This window comes from Neodiprion virginianus, chromosome 6, assembly GCF_021901495.1.
Source record: "Neodiprion virginianus isolate iyNeoVirg1 chromosome 6, iyNeoVirg1.1, whole genome shotgun sequence".
Classification (NCBI taxonomy): Eukaryota; Metazoa; Arthropoda; class Insecta; order Hymenoptera; family Diprionidae; genus Neodiprion; species Neodiprion virginianus.
The window spans coordinates 28,456,568-28,477,107 of record NC_060882.1 but is presented as its reverse complement, the minus strand read 5'-3'; the positions used below and the strand labels follow the sequence as shown (position 1 = coordinate 28,477,107).

The 20,540-nt window shown below is 38.0% G+C and overlaps 3 protein-coding genes across 9 annotated transcripts in view; 1 reads left to right on the top strand and 2 right to left on the bottom strand.

Moving 5' to 3' along the window:
- The window catches only part of LOC124307607 (major facilitator superfamily domain-containing protein 6), a 9,111-nt gene extending 1,780 nt beyond the window's left edge, over window positions 1-7,331 (bottom strand). The window contains exons 1-9 of one of the 3 annotated variants that reach the window (XM_046769460.1): window positions 7,262-7,331; window positions 2,847-2,917; window positions 2,473-2,774; window positions 1,971-2,367; window positions 1,474-1,661; window positions 937-1,073; window positions 626-741; window positions 289-534; window positions 45-197 (exon numbers count right to left, since the gene is read on the bottom strand). In XM_046769460.1, coding sequence (XP_046625416.1) covers window positions 45-197; window positions 289-534; window positions 626-741; window positions 937-1,073; window positions 1,474-1,661; window positions 1,971-2,367; window positions 2,473-2,774; window positions 2,847-2,913 — 1,606 coding nt within the window. In that variant the 5' untranslated portion in view covers window positions 2,914-2,917; window positions 7,262-7,331. Of the gene's footprint in view, window positions 1-44; window positions 198-288; window positions 535-625; window positions 742-936; window positions 1,074-1,473; window positions 1,662-1,970; window positions 2,368-2,472; window positions 2,775-2,846; window positions 2,918-3,635; window positions 3,931-4,435; window positions 5,600-7,261 lie in introns of those variants that run through there. The other 2 variants (XM_046769459.1, XM_046769458.1) reach the window with 2 other exon arrangements.
- Window positions 6,659-14,449, top strand: LOC124307604 (transferrin). 4 transcript variants are annotated; one of them, XM_046769456.1, is made up of 15 exons: window positions 6,659-6,919; window positions 9,503-9,611; window positions 9,713-9,846; window positions 9,954-10,087; window positions 10,202-10,346; window positions 10,452-10,609; window positions 10,693-10,814; window positions 10,891-11,042; window positions 11,128-11,374; window positions 11,451-11,599; window positions 11,704-11,874; window positions 12,011-12,109; window positions 12,200-12,315; window positions 12,389-12,544; window positions 13,244-13,661. In XM_046769456.1, exons 2-15 carry the CDS (start codon window positions 9,514-9,516, stop codon window positions 13,478-13,480), a joined length of 2,118 nt encoding a protein of 705 aa, XP_046625412.1. In that variant the 5' UTR covers window positions 6,659-6,919; window positions 9,503-9,513; the 3' UTR covers window positions 13,481-13,661. The 4 variants fall into 4 exon arrangements, with proteins under 4 accessions (XP_046625412.1, XP_046625411.1, XP_046625409.1 ...); XM_046769455.1 differs by lacking the exons at window positions 6,659-6,919; window positions 13,244-13,661 and adding exons at window positions 7,233-7,367; window positions 14,170-14,449; XM_046769453.1 differs by lacking the exon at window positions 6,659-6,919 and adding an exon at window positions 7,233-7,367 and having other exon boundaries at window positions 13,244-13,662.
- Window positions 14,174-20,540, bottom strand: LOC124307602 (cytoplasmic dynein 2 intermediate chain 1). 2 transcript variants are annotated; one of them, XM_046769449.1, is made up of 17 exons: window positions 20,305-20,538; window positions 19,071-19,874; window positions 18,884-19,000; window positions 18,617-18,795; window positions 18,206-18,359; window positions 17,987-18,127; window positions 17,731-17,871; window positions 17,337-17,645; window positions 17,069-17,241; window positions 16,852-16,958; window positions 16,644-16,756; window positions 16,422-16,573; window positions 16,149-16,297; window positions 16,012-16,070; window positions 15,680-15,834; window positions 15,465-15,597; window positions 14,174-15,345 (listed from the first exon to the last, which is right to left on the bottom strand). In XM_046769449.1, exons 1-17 carry the CDS (start codon window positions 20,314-20,316, stop codon window positions 15,223-15,225), a joined length of 3,021 nt encoding a protein of 1,006 aa, XP_046625405.1. In that variant the 5' UTR covers window positions 20,317-20,538; the 3' UTR covers window positions 14,174-15,222. The 2 variants fall into 2 exon arrangements, with proteins under 2 accessions (XP_046625405.1, XP_046625406.1); XM_046769450.1 differs by lacking the exons at window positions 14,174-15,345; window positions 15,465-15,597; window positions 16,149-16,297 and having other exon boundaries at window positions 15,693-15,834; window positions 20,305-20,540.

Genomic DNA, 20,540 nt, shown 5'->3' with positions numbered 1-20,540 from the left:
ATAACGAATGTCCGTACAAAACAAACGACTAAATAAATATTCACCTTTTTTGGGCATTGCATCTTTCAGGTACAGCAAGTGTAGCATTAAATATGCAGACGCCGAAACTAACGCTCCTAATGAGTATAATTGAAGGGTTCGAGATCCGCCAATTCGTTTGTACAAAATCCCACCGACTAGACTTCCCACTGCGAATCCTGTGAAGTGGCGACGTAAATTGCGAGTCAAAGACTGAACAAGTTTTCAAAGATTCGTCCTTCGCAGAGTAAGTAAAATGAACTATCCCACCTAAGCCGTCGTCCATTCCAGCAACTATGCCTTGAACTGTTGCAGAGGTTCCCGGGGGCGATACGACGCTTGCATAAGCGACTATAGTCGTGTAGCAGAGAGCGTAAGTCGGGCCCTGCATGAAAAACTCGATTGGAAGTATCCACCAAGGAGTCGGTGCCAAGGAGATGAGACCCAGTCGAAGCGAGTAGCAGCAGAAACAGAATACAAAACTGTACCCGAACCCGATTTTCTTCAATATTGCACCTGCAGCGTATAACGGTGTTGTGTTACAAGGAAAACACGACAAGATAAAAGTGAAGTTGAGAACTTATAACCAAACGGTGCAAAATCTCACCAGACAGGGAAAAGAAGATAACTTCTCCTCCCAAAGTTTCAGCAGCTACAATCAAACCCTCGATCAGTTTTATCTGTCCCATGTCACCCGTTGTCTCTGCTAGATCCTCGACATACCTGTTTAACGTCACTGTAGACATTAGTATCACTTAGTATTTAGGAATGTACATTTTACAAAGAGTGACGAAAATTTCAGCATTTAAGATGTAATATAAATTACACAATAAGATACAATAATGATACGGATAGATCTGGTCTTCAAAATGCGATGGCTAGAATTAAAAGTTAAATATTCAAGACTTTCGTACTGACCAGAATAAAAAGTAAATGACAAAACTGTCGAGAATTCCAGCCAGAGTTGCAAAGCACAAAAATATCGCAATTGGCTTGTGACGCAATAGCTTCCATACGTCATTTAAGATGTTCTCCGATTTGGACATGATTGGTAGCTGCAATAAAAGACAATGCGAATCATTTTACACGATTACAAACGTTTTGTTTGGTTAGCGTTGTTACAACGTTGATACTATGTATCAACTCTGATAAAGTTGATTGTGACAAGTCAAGAGATGACTGTTATGCAATACATCTCGACACACTTTGTACCCTCGTACATTGGCAATAATTGTTGTACATATAAATCTCGTGATTTTCCTAATTGTAAGAGCATTGCCTCAATTGCGTTAGCATTATACATTGATTGGAAACTGATTATCCATGGAAAAAGAAGGTGGTCCAAATTTTTCGAGACTTCCTTTCGAATCAAGTGATTAAAAGTCTATTTCTGTAACAAGGAGCTGAAATTCGGTCGTTTAGTTGGATAATTTAGTTATTCGCCACAAAACTCACCTCCAACTTGACACAGCAAGCAAGGTCCAAGCAGGTGAAAATAAAAATGAGGATAAAGGCGGGTGTGTAAACTTTGGTCTGACCCTGAGACCACGCATCCACGGCAAATCCAGCGAGAAACGCTGCGACACCAAATCCAATCGTTCCCCATACCCTTTGCCTTCCATATCCCATCTGTCCGTCATCCCCTATAAAAAAAAGAAAAGAAACGCGTGCATAAGGAAACGTGAGATCCGTATTTCAACGTTAGGTATAATAATTATTCCCGCGTTTTGTCAAATCTAAATACTGGAAGAAAGAAACATTGTAGGTACACTGGTGTTTGTCACATGATATGTGCACTTGCTGCAGCTCTACGACTTGAATGTTTTACTAACGTTACGAATATCACGCTTAGTTTGATTAAGATATCATTGCAATCATCGAACAAACATGTGCAATAGCTGCGAGTTCGTGCGTAATATAAAATCATAAAAGAAGAAGAAAAAAAAACTTGCCGAGAACGTCAAAGCAGATTGCATCGCTGACGCAGTTGGAGATGTTGAAGCCGATATTCCCGAGGGACATGAGAAGCACGAATCCCCAAAACGTTGCCGAGGTGTAAAGACAGCTTGACAACTCGAGATTCTCCTCCAGTCGTTCGCAAGTTACGTTACAAATGTCGCGATCGAAATTTTCGATCGTAGTGCAATCAATTTTCGTTTCGTTCTGACGTTCGGAACTAATATAATCAACATTGACCCGTCTACTTGCCAAACAGGTTGAACTTCGGGATAAATTCCCTCTGTGATCGCCGGCGAAGTAGATGGGCTGAGTGAAACTGAAACTGTCTGAACAAGTCCAGTTGCAGTTGATAATTCGTCCGGAAAAACAGGTCTCTGGTATTTCGATTTCCTGAAATATACCAAAACTTGGTCCGATGAGTATGCAGGTACTTAAAAGTCGGGATTATAGGACGAGATTTAATCGTAAGTGCAATGGTATTCGCTTGTCGTAAACCTGGAAATTGCATGCGTCCATTGTCGAACAGGAAACTCCCCGGAAAGCATGATCTTCGGGTAAAATGGGCCCCGGTAGGCTAGGGAGGAAATGTAGAAACATGAAAGCCAAGCTGGTCGCTGCAAGCAGAGCGATGAAGAGTACCTTCCGGCAAGAGCGGAAGTAGTCAACGAGCAGACCAAACATCGGCTTTGCTATCATAAACAAAATCGGCAGAATAGCAGTTATGCTGCCCATCACTACCGGCGATACACCTAACTGTTTTCCGTAAACCGGTAGAAACGGTAAGATCGGTCCCATCGCTGAAACAGAACACCAGAGGATTTTAAAAATGGCTATCGATCACGATCACATACTTATCCGATTTTACGTACCGGCCATGAAGAAGAAGAAGTGCGCCTTCACCGGCAGCTGACTGTAATTCAACTTAAACCTGGCCATTTTCCTGTAATATATTCCCATAATGACATTAAATTGATAATGACATTAAATGTCACTATGCCGAAATGATAATCTTTAATTTCATCTCAACCTACGCCTGATGCTTTATACTTTCATTTATTTGTCTTCATCTATTTTCAATAGAACATTGAATCTAAGTTTCGATTTATTCCTTACAATTAGTAATTTTTATTGATTTTTTATAAAAGTGAGTGACGAAATAAGTATATAAGTAATGACGATAGTTTAATTTCACGTCTCTTGTATAAAATTTGTGGTGTCCATTTCACGCGGTTTCGATTGACTTTTTAGCATTTTATCGAGTGAAAGTGACGGTGTGTGTATTCTGGAGATTATCAAGTAAAAAATGATGTAGAATTATATTTCCTCTTTTTTCTCAGGGTAGCTATTCAACCTCGGACTACCCTAATGCCTGACCGTTCTCCAATCACTTACAATACAGAAGAAAAAAGTTAGGCACAATTGGTATCAACTTGCCTCAAGTGATGCTCGTTGCGTCTAACGATGTTAAGAAGAACGAGAGTATGCATGACTTACACAAGTAACAAGAACGAGATTTCCTTACCTTTCAGTACTCAAATGAGACCCGAATCACAAGGTTTGTTAAAAATTTTGTCTACGGATGGTACTTATGTGACTTCAGGTAGCAGCGAGAAAGTTTACTTCACCCTATTGAGTACAGTTCGACTGAAAAAACTTACATGCAGCGTCTCGAAGATGTAGATTATTGGCGCGAATTTGAAGTCAAGTGCACACAGCATATTAAAATCTGGCCTTCAGTGGCTCGGTTGTCTGTCTTCAATTTTTAAAATTATCGCAAAACGTGTTCACTGCCTCACTGCACGCGATGTAATTTTCCGAGTAGGGAAATCGCATTGTTACTGATAACTTGAAAAATTTCACATCATAATATCCACTGTGCGTGTGTTCTTTCGTCTTAATACACATGCGCGCAATCGAATTATCGTGATAAGATAATACGTACGGGGCAATGGCCATCGACCTTCAGATCATTGTTAAATGTTAAATAATATTTATACTAGGTGCAAATGGACATCTTAATGAAACTGAAGCTAGCAGCCATAATTTGCAGGCAAATGTTTTAATACTCATTCGAATAAAATAATGAAGTTCATAAATACAAATTTTGTGAAGTACCTTGAATCCCCGTTACTTTTATAGACTTATGAGGATAAAACTCAAGTGAATTTTTCTAATTCCAAAAAGTTTAACATGTTCGCCGGCTAACTTTACCTGCTAACTTCAGCTTCGTCGCATCCTATCCATATGCAAAGTTACTGTTAGAAAGACTCGCCACTGAGTAAATTGCGTATAAAAATTGTAATATGCAAATCCTCGATCTCGATGGAAAACAAGATCAAATAGAGAACCACGGTTATAACCACAGCAAAAATATTCAGCCAAAAATTTTCCAATACTTTCACCCAAGCAGTGAAAACTTTGCTGAACAATGACGGCTACGAGTAAAAGTCAAACTCACCGTCAATTTTCTGATTCCCGATTCCCCGTAGCTGTAGAGCAGTCGAGATCCTGCAGGGAGTGACTGGCTTGACGGTGACACTGGGTGGAGTTCAATTCTGGCGCCACGAAACGCATTCTAATAAGGCACAATTGTGATCCAATACACTGCAGGGCACGCGCGGAGCAATTTCGAGCTTTCAAGCGCTTTTAATTCCCGTTTAATATTGGGAGAAGGTTTATCTCATCGCTATGTCACCACCATCACGTGCGTCCGTAAAATAATCGTGTTCCCAGCGGTTTGCACCAATGTTTACACAAGACCCTGAGTTACAAGTGTTCGCTCTACGCCTAACCAGAGGCTACGACGGTCACACTGCGACAAATGTCAGCCACATGCGGCAGATCCGTTCGAACACCGAAAACACGTACCGAGGATTACCGAAGAGCTCCGAACTCTCACGAAGTTCCAATTGCGTGTGTGAGATTCTCGAGATGCCGAGAGATTTTTAATCAGAATTATTATTCCGAGTGGGAGTAGCGTCGGAATAGATTCTTCGCAGCTTTGACGACTGCAACGCACTGGGTTAGGTAGCGTGCTCTTCAAGAGCTATAAAGTTTTTATCACCGAGTTTTCCCCGATCTTTGAAAATTGACTGGAGATGTACAATTGTAATCCACGTTTAACTCCAACCGGATATCGTGACAAATGCTCTTTTATCTAGACATTTGTGGAAATGAACCGTGTATTTATGAGCGCAGATTAATCGGAGCTACTGTGATATGCTGTAAATGATACGGCTCGCTCAACTACTTACTACTACTGCTATTACTGCTACTACTACTACTAACTACTACTACCGGATATCGTATATACCTAAGTGTGTGTCGAATCGGTGATGTATTCAACTCAGGTATGAACTACATACGCGAGATGTACGATTGGACAACACGGTTTTGAACTTTGAAAGCACTGTCGTCGAGCTTACAATTAGAGAGATCCTTATAACGAGTGATGACAGTGCGGCAATTGCACGTATTACACGCTTACAACTTGTACCGTTATTCTGTACTATGTCATTTATTTATAGATAGATATATAACCATGTACGTAGTATGTATTACCTAAACACCATCATAATTGTAGGATGTTAAATAATACGACTCTATTGCACAAAGAACTGTGTAATTTATTTCTGTACTTTGTTTGTACGATTTTGAATTGAACCGGATTATTTACTCCCGAAAATACTGTTTACGACTTCAGCTGTATTTATCAAGCAGGATCTTACAGTGTTGAATAGTTTTCACAGAAAATAATGAATATATCTGTTACGAGATATACAACTTAATTATCACCGCACTAGCTTATGGAATATACATACATATAATATGTTCGGTACACAATGCCGTTGGGAACTTAAAACTTATTTGCCGAACGTGTGAATCGGATAAAAATTGAAAAAAACAAAAACAAATCGTAAAGTTTCGGAATACCAATGAGAGTTACAAGGATAAATACGTTTCAATTATTGTTATCGTTATCGAGAATGGAATAGTTCATTGCGGGGTGTAGCATTAAATTAATCGAATGATGTGCGGGCAAGGGCAAAATTCCTTCATCCATGCCCCTCGACGGAATAATTATAACGGTTATCTATGTACGAAACTAATTAACGCGTGCTTGAATCAGAAAGAAACTGCATTGGCGTCAACATCGTTGCAAAAAATTCACGCAGTCGAGCCTTAATTAAGCACAACATTAGCAATCAATAAAAGAACAAAACGCCGTATGGAATACATGGAATCTAGCGTGCGTAATCGTCTCCTTCCAACGAATCGCTTCTCAACTAAACTATGCCTCCACATTCTCCCATCGCAAGCTGAACAATAATCTCTATCCGAAGTAACAAAACATAAGCAATTCTACTTCATCGACATATGACTAATAATATGCCTTTATAATTTTTCTACCGGAATGCGGAGATAAGAAAGTAAATATAAAAAGTAATCGATTTGACAAGTCCAAGTGAATGACGATCAGAGCGTACGAAACTAAAAAGATCAGGTAGAGTTATGCAGAGAGTGAGAGGTATTTTATTAAAAATCTCTGCCAATGGGCGACGAATTTGACGTCCAGGCCGCATTGCGTTCAAGTTCAGCCAGAATTCTTTCGCCCAATCGAGTCTGAGAACTGTACACACATAAGCTTGTATCTGCCTGGGGGTCTAGTCTGTTGGCTCATCGGTTGGTTAGTCGTTCGGTCAGCCTCTGCGAGTGGAGATTGCGGTAGGACGTATCGCGGTTTGTTTTGCAATTTAATGAGCGATTATTCGGTCAATTTTCATCAGTCAAACGGTCTTTCTATGGCAACGCATCGCTCGTTTTACCCGGAAGGAATTAGCGATCACCCTCGTGATTAGGGCCGGCTTAATTATCCGACTGAATGGCGCCAAAGAAATTTTCTCGAATAAAATGTTAACGCGTTAATTGGTTGCATACGTAGGTACGTATAATAGGGACATGCAAATTTTCACAACCGCGTTGAACTCGCACGTGACACTATATATCATTGCATGCGCGGTGATTATAACCGTTGACTAATCAGTTTTACGTGCCTATACTGGCCGCCTTTCGCAGTGCACGTTCAAAGACTTATACCCACAACAATAAAATCACGGAGCTAACTCGGACCGGCGGTAAAAGTGGTTTTTCTGTGATATAAGTTTACTCGGTGTTATTGTTCGCCCTGATAATAACAGTTCACGCTTATCTATAATTCCTAAGTTGTCGGGGGTCAATCTGCGAAGACGACGAGAGGAGGATATAAAATTATATTGAATTGCACCAATCTTATTTCATGATGAAAGGGCTGAGCTCGCTGCTACTGCAGGCTTTCTTCGCTCTTCTGGCTCTGCTTTTGAACCACGGTTCCGTCAACGCCGACGACAAATGTAAGCTGGAATTCGAAAGAATAAAGAATATATCACGACTAGAGGTGTAAATTAAATGAATGGGAGTAAATATCCTATTTTTTAATATTACCGAAGTGTGTCTGCAGCCAGGCGGTAATTCGGACGGCGTAAACACAGGGGCGTTTCAATACAAGTACATAGAAACGCGGCCGACCTTTGGATATCACTGATTCAACGTCGCAAATGAATAACAATAAGTGACCGACAGAATGTAGTGGTCGTATTTATAGCTCAGGGTTTTTCCTGCCGTCGTTACAGATTCATTGAAAAACTGCGTTCTCAGATTTGCAGAATACCTGACCAACCTGGTCCCGAGGACAAAGTATACCGGAAAAGATCGTAAATAATATTACGTCAATTTAAAAAACGCACGATTGAAAGCCCGAATTACAACTGTCACTAGTACCGCGCATGTTTGCATAGGTACATGTAGCAGCCTGGCTATAAATACGCCAGTAAACTTCTGACTTTTGCTAGAATCTTGTATGGCAAATGGCAAGGTTGACTGGTGTGATCATAATTACAAGTATGTACAGTTATGCGTATAATAAACGTAAAGGTACAGTTGAACGTACATGTCTGTGTAATGCGTCGACATAATCGGCATGTGCAAATAATCTGTACGCATATATGTATTTATGCAAGATACATATGTGCCATGAAAGGATGCGCTCGACACGCATAGTAAACACAGTTAACCGGCTGTCCTTAGACTGCCGAATTTACAGCGGATTCTTGCGAAACTGGCAGTGCCGGTTTGCACGTTTAATAATTTTTCGGAATCGTTCTTGCTGGGCAGTGTAAGGTCTTCTCTTATCTGGGCATGTTGTTTTTTTTTTCTTTTTTTATTTTTCATGCCATCAACAGGAAATTAATCCTTTCCTCGACATCCGTATGCAGCAGCGTTCTTTTCCTAAATCTGAACGTGCGAACGATGAATTAATAAATAAATTAGTAAGTGAAAGAAGATGCGTGAATACGGCGAGCGTGTTTATCTCGGTGTTTCTTATCGATAATTATGTAGAGCTTCCAGCTATAACGTTGCATTGCACTGACATCATTTGCATATATTTTGTTACATCCGGTAGTATGCCTATATGGAAGAAACGAAACATGGAAGAGAAAGATTGAACATTTTTTCAGCTTGTAATTAACAATACACCGAATATCCTTGCACGCCGGAAGTTTTATCGCTACTTTTAATTCAGTCCGACGCGGTTCAACGACAATTTCACGTTCGCAAATATCGCGGTTTCCGTTTCTTGTATATATGTAATTTAAAAACTCTTCGCAGTGTTTTTTATTTCACCACTGACCCCAATTTTGAATGGATTGCGGTTGCGCGATATTGAGAAGTCTGATTTCACGTTGTTAAATATCTTTCATATTACTCCCATGCAGAGATGCAGGCAAATTATAATAATCGAATCTTTCATTCGCTGTGCAGAACTAATTACACAGGTCTGCTAACAAAAAATTACACGTTTATTTAATACTATTTCTTATAAATATTCACTCGCTGAAACCGGGAAAAATACTCAAAACATCGCATCACGTCAAGTTTTTTCCTGAACTCGTGTTTGTAGTTTCATTTAGAGTGAAACTCCCGTTTAACTTGAAATCTGGTATCGTGTATTTGATTATAAAAACCCTGTGAAAAAGATTTGTTACTTCAATTTAATATGTATTGAAGTCAGACTCAAGAATAAATACAAACAGAAGATGAAAAGCGAAACCGTGTTCGGAGAAGTAACAAAGAGAAGAAGAAAAGGTTTCATAGAAAAAAAGCATGAATGAGGAATTTTGAGTAAATTTCACGACGAAATCGTTTGTTTAATTTTATAAGAAATATTGGTTAGTCCTCTATAATGAAATGGTGGTTTTTTCATCATTGTTATGCTTTTTTTTTTTTATGCAAATACATTGTATTTTGCAAAAATACTGTACGTAATGGAGGGAAATGGAAGTCATTTTTGAATTCCGTACACTTGAACATGATATTTACCAAAAACATCCCATGCAGCTGAGATAAAATATTTTCTTCAGACCTGTGTTACCTTCAAATAATCCCATATGTTTTTTTTTTTTTTCATTATTTTCTACATAATTTTCAGTAAGATTATGCATGGTGTCAGGGAAGCACACCGACAATAGGATAAAGAAAAACTGTCCGATGTTAGATGAGCCTCAGAGTGGAGTAAAATGTGTCATAACAAACGATAGGCAAGTGAATATTGATTCATACCTTTAAATATGGAATAAATTAGCGACTGTTCCGGTTCCTCAAATTAGTATAAAATACTAATAATTATCGAATACTGTAGATTCGATTGTCTTAGAAAAGTTGGCGAAGAGCTCAGTGATCTAACGGTCTTGGGACCCGAAGATTTAGCCGCAGCTGCATCGTCGAGAGAATTTAATATTCTAGTCACAAACGAGTTAAAGTTCTTCCCCGAAGGTAAGGAATCGTTCGTCGCAACACATATTCATTTTTATATAATACCTTATTGAAGCGTGAACATGCAAATTGTTATTTATCTATTAAAAGTTATTATAACTTTGTAGAAAAGTACCAGTATCAAATTATCGCACTGTTCCGTACCACTTCGGGCATTCAAGATCTGAGAGATGTTAGGGGAAAGAAATTTTGCCATCCTGGTTATGAATCCGCCATTGACTGGACACCAGTACTAGCTACCGTTAGTTATACAAGGGCATTATATTTCTTTGCAAAAATTCGTAGATCGAGGATGAATCTTCCCAGGTGATAACGAATGTAGAATTAATTTTTTTTTCATTTTTCATTTCCGTAGTACTTTGAGAATACTATTATTGAAAAAGAATGCGATCCGAACAAGACGTTAATCGAGAATCGCGTCGCAGCAGCATCAAAGTTTTTCGGAGCTGCCTGCATGCCTGGTCCCTGGACAACGGATACGAACCTGGACAGTAAATTAAGTTAGTGAAATCCATATTTGTAAGGTCAAGTTTTACAGGTGCAATTAACACTGAAATTAAACTTGTGCGCAATATATTTGATACTTATGTTTTATGCGAATACAGAATCGCGGTACAGAAACCTTTGTGCTATTTGCGACAATCCTGCGGGATGTTATTCGGATGATAAATATCATGGGCGAATAGGAGCGGTCATGTGCCTGGCCGATGGCATTGGTGACATTGCTTGGGTTCGAATAGCCGATGCACAGGAATATTTTCGAGTAATATTTACAGTTTTCCATTCCTCAGAGTATTCACAGTTAACTTTTAATTTCCGCTTGTGAGAATTGGTGTAATTTTTTAGACACAAGGTATAAACAAAGGCGACTACAGGTACTTATGCTATGATGGAACAACACGGTCAATGCAAACCGAGGAACCATGTCCGTGGATAGCAAAACCTTGGCCAGTTGTCGTGACAAACAGGTAACGACACGTATTCTGAGACTATTTCCAAACTTCTTGATTCAAATTCACCAATATTCTTTGTTACTGGTTTTAGTAATCAAAATGAGAAGGTCTTCAACCTCATGATGACCCTAGATACCCAGAACGTACCATGGCATGGAGCTTTGGTAAGACTTTTAGAAAACTATCACTTGGCACAGATAAATCGCGACGATTCTGGAACGCCAGGCGATTATTTGAGGAGAGGTAAACGAGTTGTATTGATTATTTGTTGATCCCTGTGTAGGTTCGTAGCTATTATGGAGATCTAATTTTATTTACTTTGTAAAAGTGCCTGGATTTCTGAGCGCCAATACCCATACTCCTTGTAAGCCATCTCGAACAATCCAATGGTGTGTCTCGTCAAACGTTGAACAGAGAAAGTGTATGTGGCTTCGTCAAGCTCTTTCAGTTTATGGCGATGAACCAAACTTATCTTGCATCGCACGTACAAGTAGGATGGCGTGCATGGAAGCTGTAACACAGCAAGAAGCCGAATTGTTCGTTATAAGACCGGACGAAGAACTAGTAGCTAAACAGTGAGGAGAACTTGATTCGCACATAATATAATAGTAATCGACATGATCATTCTTAATTTCACCTTTTTTTCTCCAGGAAAGGGTTGAAGCGTGTAGTTCATGTATTTACAAACAAGATAGAAGATATGAACAAAGTAGCGGCAGTGGTCAGAAGAGATTCAAAAATTAACAATCTGGAGCAGCTCCGAGGATTGAAGGCCTGTTTCACTGGGTACCAAACCATTGGTGAATATCACGAATATTTTCAATAGAGGCAGACTGTTTAACCTGAAACGAAGTGATCGTGATGAAAAATTAGAAAAAACATAAAGTGTCTTACATTTTAACAGGATGGAACGCATTCGTATCAATAATGAGAAATATGTCTGGAAGCAACTGGGATCCGTTAGACATAAAAGCCGTGTCAAATTTTTTCAAAGAAAGTTGTGTTCCGGGATTGAAAGAAAACTCCTTCAAAATTCATACATTTCCTTCGAATTTATATTCTCTATGCAAAGAAGGTAATTCAGACAGTCTATTACGATAAATCATGAAAACCATCATCAACATAAATCAGAATATCGTCTGAATTGAACTTATTCAACCAGTTACTTATTTGCTAGCAAACTCACCTCAAAATTTTGCACGCTTGAACAGGCGCGGAATACAAAGATGAAACAAGCGCTTTCAGGTGCCTCGTTAATGGAGGTGGGGATGTTGCATTTATTAGTGCAGATACTGTGAAGAAGAACACTGGTAAGATTTCGTGGATATCAGTCAAACGGAATTAGAAATATCGAAATTATATATTGACTTTGACGTAAACTATTCTTCCCAAACGTTTAGGAAATCAAAATCAACAGACTTGGGCTCATGGTTTGAAAGGTAGCGATTTCAAACCAATTTGCTTCAAAGAATCAGACCCAGATTCGTGTTTTCTCACTTGGACTACGCTTGGTTCAGTGAGTAGATGCTTATAATAAACATACAGAGCATTCCTTTCATAGCCACATGCCTTATAACGATTAATTTCAGGTAATGGTTAATCAAAACATATCGTCGATAAGATTTGAAGAAATATACTCCACGTTACTTGAGATGGATCAATTATTTGGAAAAACATACAATGGACAGACTCCGGCTTTCTTGTTGTACGGAAGTTACGATGGAAATCACAGCATCATTTTTCCTGTGAGTAACTCAAATATCCATTTGGATTATATAACACCCTCGCACATACAATCCAGGGGCCTGTCGAGTCCTTCAATTTTTTCTGAGAACACTTGATTCTTTTCCCATCCATAATAAAGCCAGCCAAGTTCGCAGTAGGCCCATAGAAAATGTTGACTTCTGAAGGAAACGGCTGGCTTGCCATCAGAATTCAGAGCGATAGCGCCAATGTTCGATTGGCACATGCTGTCTTGGAATTCGTCAAGTTCCATATTCAATGCTTCGTCAATTATTTCACCGGCATTTAATCTCTTGATAAACATTCGTGCCGGTGCGTAAGCATATATTGTCTGGTCGTGACCTGATATCGATACGCAGCCTGTTTGATCCGCAAATATTCCACAGCCAGGCACTGTCGCAGCTGGACTCATGTAGCCATTCAGTTTCCCTTGATTACCTGCTGTTGAAGTACCGGCAGCCAATCTTCCTTTTCTATCGTATGCCACTGCTCCTACTCCTCCTACCTTGTTGAATAAAGAATACTGCAACTTACAATTAACTGAGATCAAGTTATGTAGGAATACTTTAGCATTTAAGGCATTGATGAGATCCTAAGTCTATCAATAAAAGTATTTACATACCTCCAATAGAGTTGGTTCAAAAATGTTGACTAAATTTGGTTGGGTTTCGCATTTTTCTTCGATCATTTGACCGTAGTAGGGACTACACTGTGGAAAGCGTTTCAACACGACGGTCTCATACTTAGGATTCTTATCTCCTGCAAGATTTGCTTCGATGTTTGTGGTTGAGTCAATTTGTGGTTCTTCTTCCTCTTCATTCTCCCAGTTAAGAGACGGAGACGGTGTTGGAGTGGGAATAAGCGAGCCTGGCGACAGAATTGACATCCGTGATTCCACAGCAAAGCTTTGCGCTCCTTTTTCTGCCAGTAAAATGTGATCCGTGTTGTGCATAACTAATCGTGCCAAGCTTATGGGATGTTCTATATCTCGAACAGCACCCACACATCCAAATTGAAAACCACTGTCCGTTATGCCTGCATCCATAACAACATCACCAGTGTAATCTAAAGAACCACCGAAGGCGCAATTGAAGTACTTCTGACTTTCCATGTGGCAAATAGCTTCCTCCACTGCATCAAGCACATGTGAACCTCTTATCAAATTCGTGTACGCCTTGATCGCTGCTGTTTTCACATCCTCCAGCATGGCGATTCGGTTCTTTTTTGGAATTCTACCAGCTCCACCATGAACAATGATGACAGGGTCTTTTCTTGGTGGTATTACCAATCCATCGACAGCACCTTGCTCTGTTTTTACTTTGGCTTTGATTTTGTTAACCCATGTACAAAAGTCACACATAGTTAATTTGCCTTTTTTTAATCGAATTCAGATAACAATTTTCAGGTTTAATTTTGAATAATTTTTTTTTGTTTTATACTCTCAAATGAATGTCATTGAATTTAGATTGAATAAAAGGATCTCGAAAAGTCTGTAGCTTGCATCTCATTTCAGCCATGTCATTTAAGATGTTTAAAGCTGATTTCAAATGTCTTTTTACGTGTAACAATTCGTATATCATTTTACCATCCACATAGTTACGTTTTTCTTTTTTTCTGTTTTATACAGGAACAAACACAACACCTGCAAAGTGACATCAGTCATGTCCATCTTGATAGAAGTTATGTACAAATAATAGAAGACTTGATAACGAATCCACCACAAAGTAGCGCCAGAAAATTGCATTTCGACCTTTTGCAACTGTGTCTAATGTGTATTGTACTTAGCATTATAAACCGTGTAATGAATCAATAATTTATATGAAATTTCAAACGGCAATGACAGCTTAAGAATTGAATAAAATATTCCATGCGCTGTAATTGTATTAATAAAAGTCTGTTTACGAAAATATCGGTTATTTTTGTTTTTTTTTATCATAAACGTGATTTTATTTTACAGCTATTCTTAACTAATATCTACAGTTTTTGTATTAAGAACTGTGCTTAATGGACGGAGTGATATTCGGAGCTCTTAGTAGAACTCGCAGGTATAACAGTGATTAGTATTTTTGTTTTACATTAGTGTTTTACACAGGCCCGACATGGGGAATTCAACAATTCATAAAAAAACATTAATCAGATTTTAAACAGATATATGCGAACTGCAAAGATTGATATTGGACCCATATCATTGGAACACGGTTTATCGGACATAGCGTGCATAAATCGATGTTATGACCACTTTTTATAGTACATAACTTTTACTTAAGAATATGTTCGGTACATAATTGTCGCAATTCCTACGATTCCCGAGACATGATATTTCATTATCATTGCACTAATTACAATAAATTAAATAATAAAAATCAAAGATTCATTCTAAAGTTTAGCCGATATCCAGTCTTACAATTCGTTAGGTATAAAGATTGTCATATACGTATGTATATATTCTAAACTATATTTGAGTAATTATCCATCACATTCGTTGCAGACGGCAACGACGCGTGATTCGAACATGATTTTCTGCACTCAACTCCTAGCGATTTTACGTACCTGATATTCGCGAATAATTTGAAATCGATCTATCGACTAAATCGATTCAATAAATAAAAGATTAGAAGAGGCGGTTTTTGTTGAAAACATACCTATCATACATTACCTGGAGTTAAAATTTGACTAGCAACTACAAAATATCTACATATCTTGAAAACGTTTCGAGCTCCTGGTCGGATTCATTTCTTTGACTGTAGCAGAAATCCTTCTTCAACTTATGAATCTCAATCCGACCATTATCCGTTCCAAGAGCCTAAAATTCAGGATATTCGAAATTAATTTAGCCATATTATTAAAGTCAATTAAATATAATTTCCATATATATATATAACAACTTCCGAAACTATTGACAGAGTATAAATTACAACTTACCAAATATTGGTTGATCAAATCGTGATCAGTTTTGCATGGGGATAATTGCATACTTGTTACGTATCCCCATTTCTTTGTTGAAATGGTATACATAGGATATATATCACTGTTGCTCAGGTTCCATATGTGGATTCTAAAATTGAGGAAATGGATGATTTGCAATATGAAAAAAAGGTTCTGGTCTCTGAATAAGTGTAGATACATAATCAACTCACTTGGAGGCACTGTCTAAAACGAAAATTGTAAACGGCTTGGATTTTGACCACTGTACAGATTTAACTGGGTTTTTACATTCATCGTCAATTAATTGCAAAAGAGCTCGCTCAATCTTCAGCGAATGAAGTCGTATAGTGCCATCGTCACAGCCCACCTAATGGAATTGAAAATTGATATTTATGTAACATAATTGAAAAATGACATTACGTTTTCAATTATTTGCAAATATCCTTAAGATATACCAACGAGTGTTAAAGTAAGTATGAGTTTTAATAAAATTATGAGGTTTAAATAATCTAGGTGCACGAACGAAAATCATGTGAATTTTTACCAGAAAGTACGATCGTTTGAAAGGACATCCTTCAATACATCGAGTACCACCACAGAATTCTGTAATTCAGCACATGTAAAAAATGAGTATGTTGAAACTGCTCTAAATTGATAATATTAGATTATTGCGTAACTGACCAATTTCATTCCCTCGGTAAATGTTGGGTGCAACTTTGTTGCCAATACACGTTGCATGCAAGATGCTATTGGTATTAGTAGCCAGAAATAGATTGTTAGTATCAACGCTATCAACATGCATATCAAAATAGCCGGTATAAATCTTTTCCCTGAAATATATCGAGATACGAAATTAGGTATTCAGCGATAAAGAATCCAGTTTTGTTTATTTATTTAGGGTCTAGCTATTGAAGGAAATTTTAGTAATAAATGGGGAACCAGACTTTCACTTACAGTTTATCCCTTCTAGTGTTTATCGCAATCTGTTGGGTTTTCTGAAGTCTAATGTCGCCCCAGTGAGCCAATCCTAAATCATCCGTGCGAATTCCCATGGTGTATAATACACTCCAAACAATTAACTCTCCTTCTTCGTCTAAAGTGCAAATCTGAAAGTTACATCACACGTACTGTTACCAAAGTGAACAGTTTTTTCAACGTGAGGATAGTTAAACTTACCTGAATCGGTGCAAGTCTGTTGTTGCTTGCATTTGATGTGTCTTTTTCAATGTAAGATACAACACGAATCGCGACAATTTCGGAACTGTGATAATTATCACTGACACTGTCGGCTGAAACAAGCAGTCAAAATTATGGGGAAATGCGCATTACACCGAATATGCAAAATGTGCGGATTAAAATGAATTACGAGAATTCTCTGCTTTACCTGTAGTGTAAGTTGGTGATCGCAACACCCAGTCCACCTCATTTACCTTATCGGTTACTTTTTGATGCCACATCGCATCTTCTCTAAGATCCCACAGATTTATTGACCTGTTGAACAATCAAACATTGAAATAAAAAGTCATTTGCGCATTTTTAGGTCTGAACTTTCCACATCTGGTACAATTAATCGGTACTTTAATAAAACTGAATTTACATACCCGTCTTCTAGGCCTGCAAATACGACGTTGTAATTCGTCGAGTGAAAACAGCAAGCTGTTATAGAACAAGATGAGTAAAAGAGTTTCACTGGCCTCGATGGTTCTGAGGTACTCCAAACACATCCGATGCAACAGTCGGTTAGATAATCTTCCTTGTTCGAAGTTTCAATTCCCTGTTATAATTTTGTCAACTTAAGAACCTGACATTATTTTGATTGACAGGATAAAAAAAAATTCAATGGCTTGTATAAAATATGTTTGTTTTTACCTCACTGTTCAGAACGTGTATTGACAGTAACATCTTATTCAAAGTCTCTGAGTAATGTAGGAGCGATACTGTTCTATCAACTAGAAAAGATACCGAATCAACGGCAAGCTTAATGAAGCCTTCGCTGAAGGGTAACTCGTGCGAATTAGACCGAAGTACGTTTCCTCCAACTTTTTTTTCTTCTAACAATGAGAGCACGACTTTTCCTGCTTTACTCAAAAACTCATTCAGCTGTAGAATATCGTAAGTCGGTACAATTGGTGTGTTCGTTTCATCACAGTCTGTATCTTCGCCAACACCGATTTGTTCCTGAAAAAGATACATTTCACCATTACTGTATTGAGTAGTTTCATTAGCAGAGTTGAAGGATTAATAAAACTGAACAAAACTTTACCAATTTAAACAATTTCACGTCTTCACTGTTGTTCAAATTTCTTCTACACGTTATAGGATGTTGGGTCCATTTATTTATAAATTCGATACTCTCGGTTTGCGTTTCTGTTTCGGGATTATCTTCGTTGGTTTGTACAGAGATCTGCAGAAGTGTTTAAATGCACCATAGTATTGGTTTTTACTAAGCTAAATTTTACAGAGAATACGTTTCAATCATTGGTGAAAATTTCGTAGACTTAATTATTCAATTTTCATACCTGTTGAGTATTTAATCGTCCATAATTCATTATAAAATCTTCATAAGCTATAGGCGTGTATTCAATGAGAGACCATTCGACATTGTCCAATTTGATCATGTTCAACAATTCTTCTCCTCTTTTCGATTTTGACAGCAATTTCTAGATTTAAACAAAATTAGATTTGTTAATCAATTTGTAGATTTTTTAAGATTATATCGTAATAATATATATTCTCACCTTTTGCACTTTCTCGTCTTTTGGTTTTTGAAAATCGATGAAAGATATTTGTGATACGGGTGGAGATTTAGCAAAATCTCCAGATCTCCCATCCTCAAAACCTTCGTCCGTCGACGATGGGGGTAATGACTTATTTTCGGGTGTCTTCTCTTGCCTGACCGAACGAATATTCGTATTATTTAGTGGAAGTAATAATAAATAATGAAGCTTTTTCACTATATTATACATAAGACCATTTCTTAACCAAGAATCGATAATATTTAAACCGGTTGTGCTAAAAATGATAATTAAAAATTCCAGTGTGTATATTATACGATTTTTTATACTCTCTCTACTAAAATAAAGTAACCGTTCACAGTTTTTCGTGAGTAGCTTTATTACTTTTGATAATTTATTTTAACTATAGCGAACCTATACGATTTATTTATGGGCTGTCTCAATTCTGGCAATGGTGGTGCCTTCGACTGATTCATTGACATAGATTCTATGCGTGCAGCTCGTTTTCTAGCCTCTGTGAGTTCATAGTGACCAGAATCTAGCATATGCTCCTCTTCGCTCCGTCGTCCATCTGCACTGTTTATCGTTTTTATCTGTAAGTAAGGAAATCTTTAGTAATTTTATGTCTGCACAGAAAAAAATTTATATCAATGGAAGTAATTCACTATCTATTGAAATTACCTGCTCTTCTCTTTGCATTTCAATTGGTTCAGGTTCAGGACTCTCTGAAATTTCCTGTTCCTCGCTAACGTTTGACACTTCGCTATCAGTACACTCTTGAAAGTCCGATTCGTAATCCTATGAATAGAAAAATGTTACAACAAACTAGACCAAGTTACGAATAACCAGTTGAAGAATTTTAAATTACTTCAAAATCATCTTCGTATTCATAATCATCAGTATTGTCGTTTGTCGCGGTACGATTTTGCTCTCCGTGGGATTTTACCAAGTTATTGTCTTTCTTTGACAGACTATCATTTGCTGCTTTATCAGTCTTCATAGCCTGGTGTAACATCTTTATTTCGCTAGGACTAAGAGTTCTGGATTTTTTGCGTTCTCTTGACGTTCGTCTAGGCTTGTTCTCAGCTGATTTATAAGGACTCTCCGATTTTCCTTCTCTCTGCTTATCGCGAGTAGACACCGAACTGGTTTTCGATGCAATAACTTGACTAGACGTTCTAGTTGTAGCAGCGTTAGAGCTTCTAATCGTTTTTGGCAAATATATCGAACTTGATCCTCTTTTCTCCGAGTAACTTTTGCTCGCCTTCTCTTTTGATTTATTCCGTTCCGCTGGCGGAACATTCTTCAGCCTTTTCTCTACTTCTATTTTCTGCCTAACTAATTTTGCTCCCGAGGTTGTGGTCCTGCTCGTCAACTGGGCTCCAGTTCTCGGAGAGCTGGCAGCAGTATTGGATATGGATGTTGATCCAGGACCATTTTGCCTGATTGATTTGGTTTGAGAACCAACAGGCTTATCCATGGAACTAATCCTGCTAGATACCAGCTTGTTAATAGAGTTCTGTGGGGTTTTTTGTATCTTCGAATCTCTGAGTTTCGTAAGTTTTGAGTCTTTCGAGTTGGGCGACGCCAAGACATCGGAAGATGCATCGCCTGCTTGTCTGTTTTTTGTTTTTAATACGGTACTCGACCCTGCAGTTTTCTTTATTGCGCCCTAGTTAATGAAAAAAAAAAAACAAATAATACAAACCACAATACTTTAACCGCTGGCTAAGCATCGTTATTGTTATTATTATTACTATTATTGTTATAATCACAGTGTTACAGATATAGGTATATAGAGCAATGAGAATCCGTTTAATATATTACATCAGTTTGTTTGTATTATACGTGCAAATCCAACTGTGAGAATTGCTTAGAAAAATTATTGAGAGTTGTTCAAATACTTTAACATTCTTATCCCCATAATTGTCTCAATATAGGTATATTTTCACCATGAATGTTCGTTGGAATAAAATATTCACATTGGAAGAGAGGTTATTCGGTGAAATATTGTCACAGCAATTCAAAGTGTGGTATATATTTTTCAAACAATTAGCAACGTGCTTGTTATAGATCGAAAATATATATTTATGTCTACTCACCTTGCTTGACATTATGTGGTAAGTGGTTAATTGATTTGTTTTGACAGTCGTGAGGTCGCCATGATGTAAATTGTAAACTGCCGTGCATCTACGGTCTCATATCACTGCAATACATATTCTGCTCCCTCGGTAGCTTAGGGACTTCTTTTACCGATCTATAGGGGTAAAAAGGTCAGAACTACCCCACTGAGCTTACACGCCTTTTTTTGCAACCCTTTTCCGTTGACACACTACAG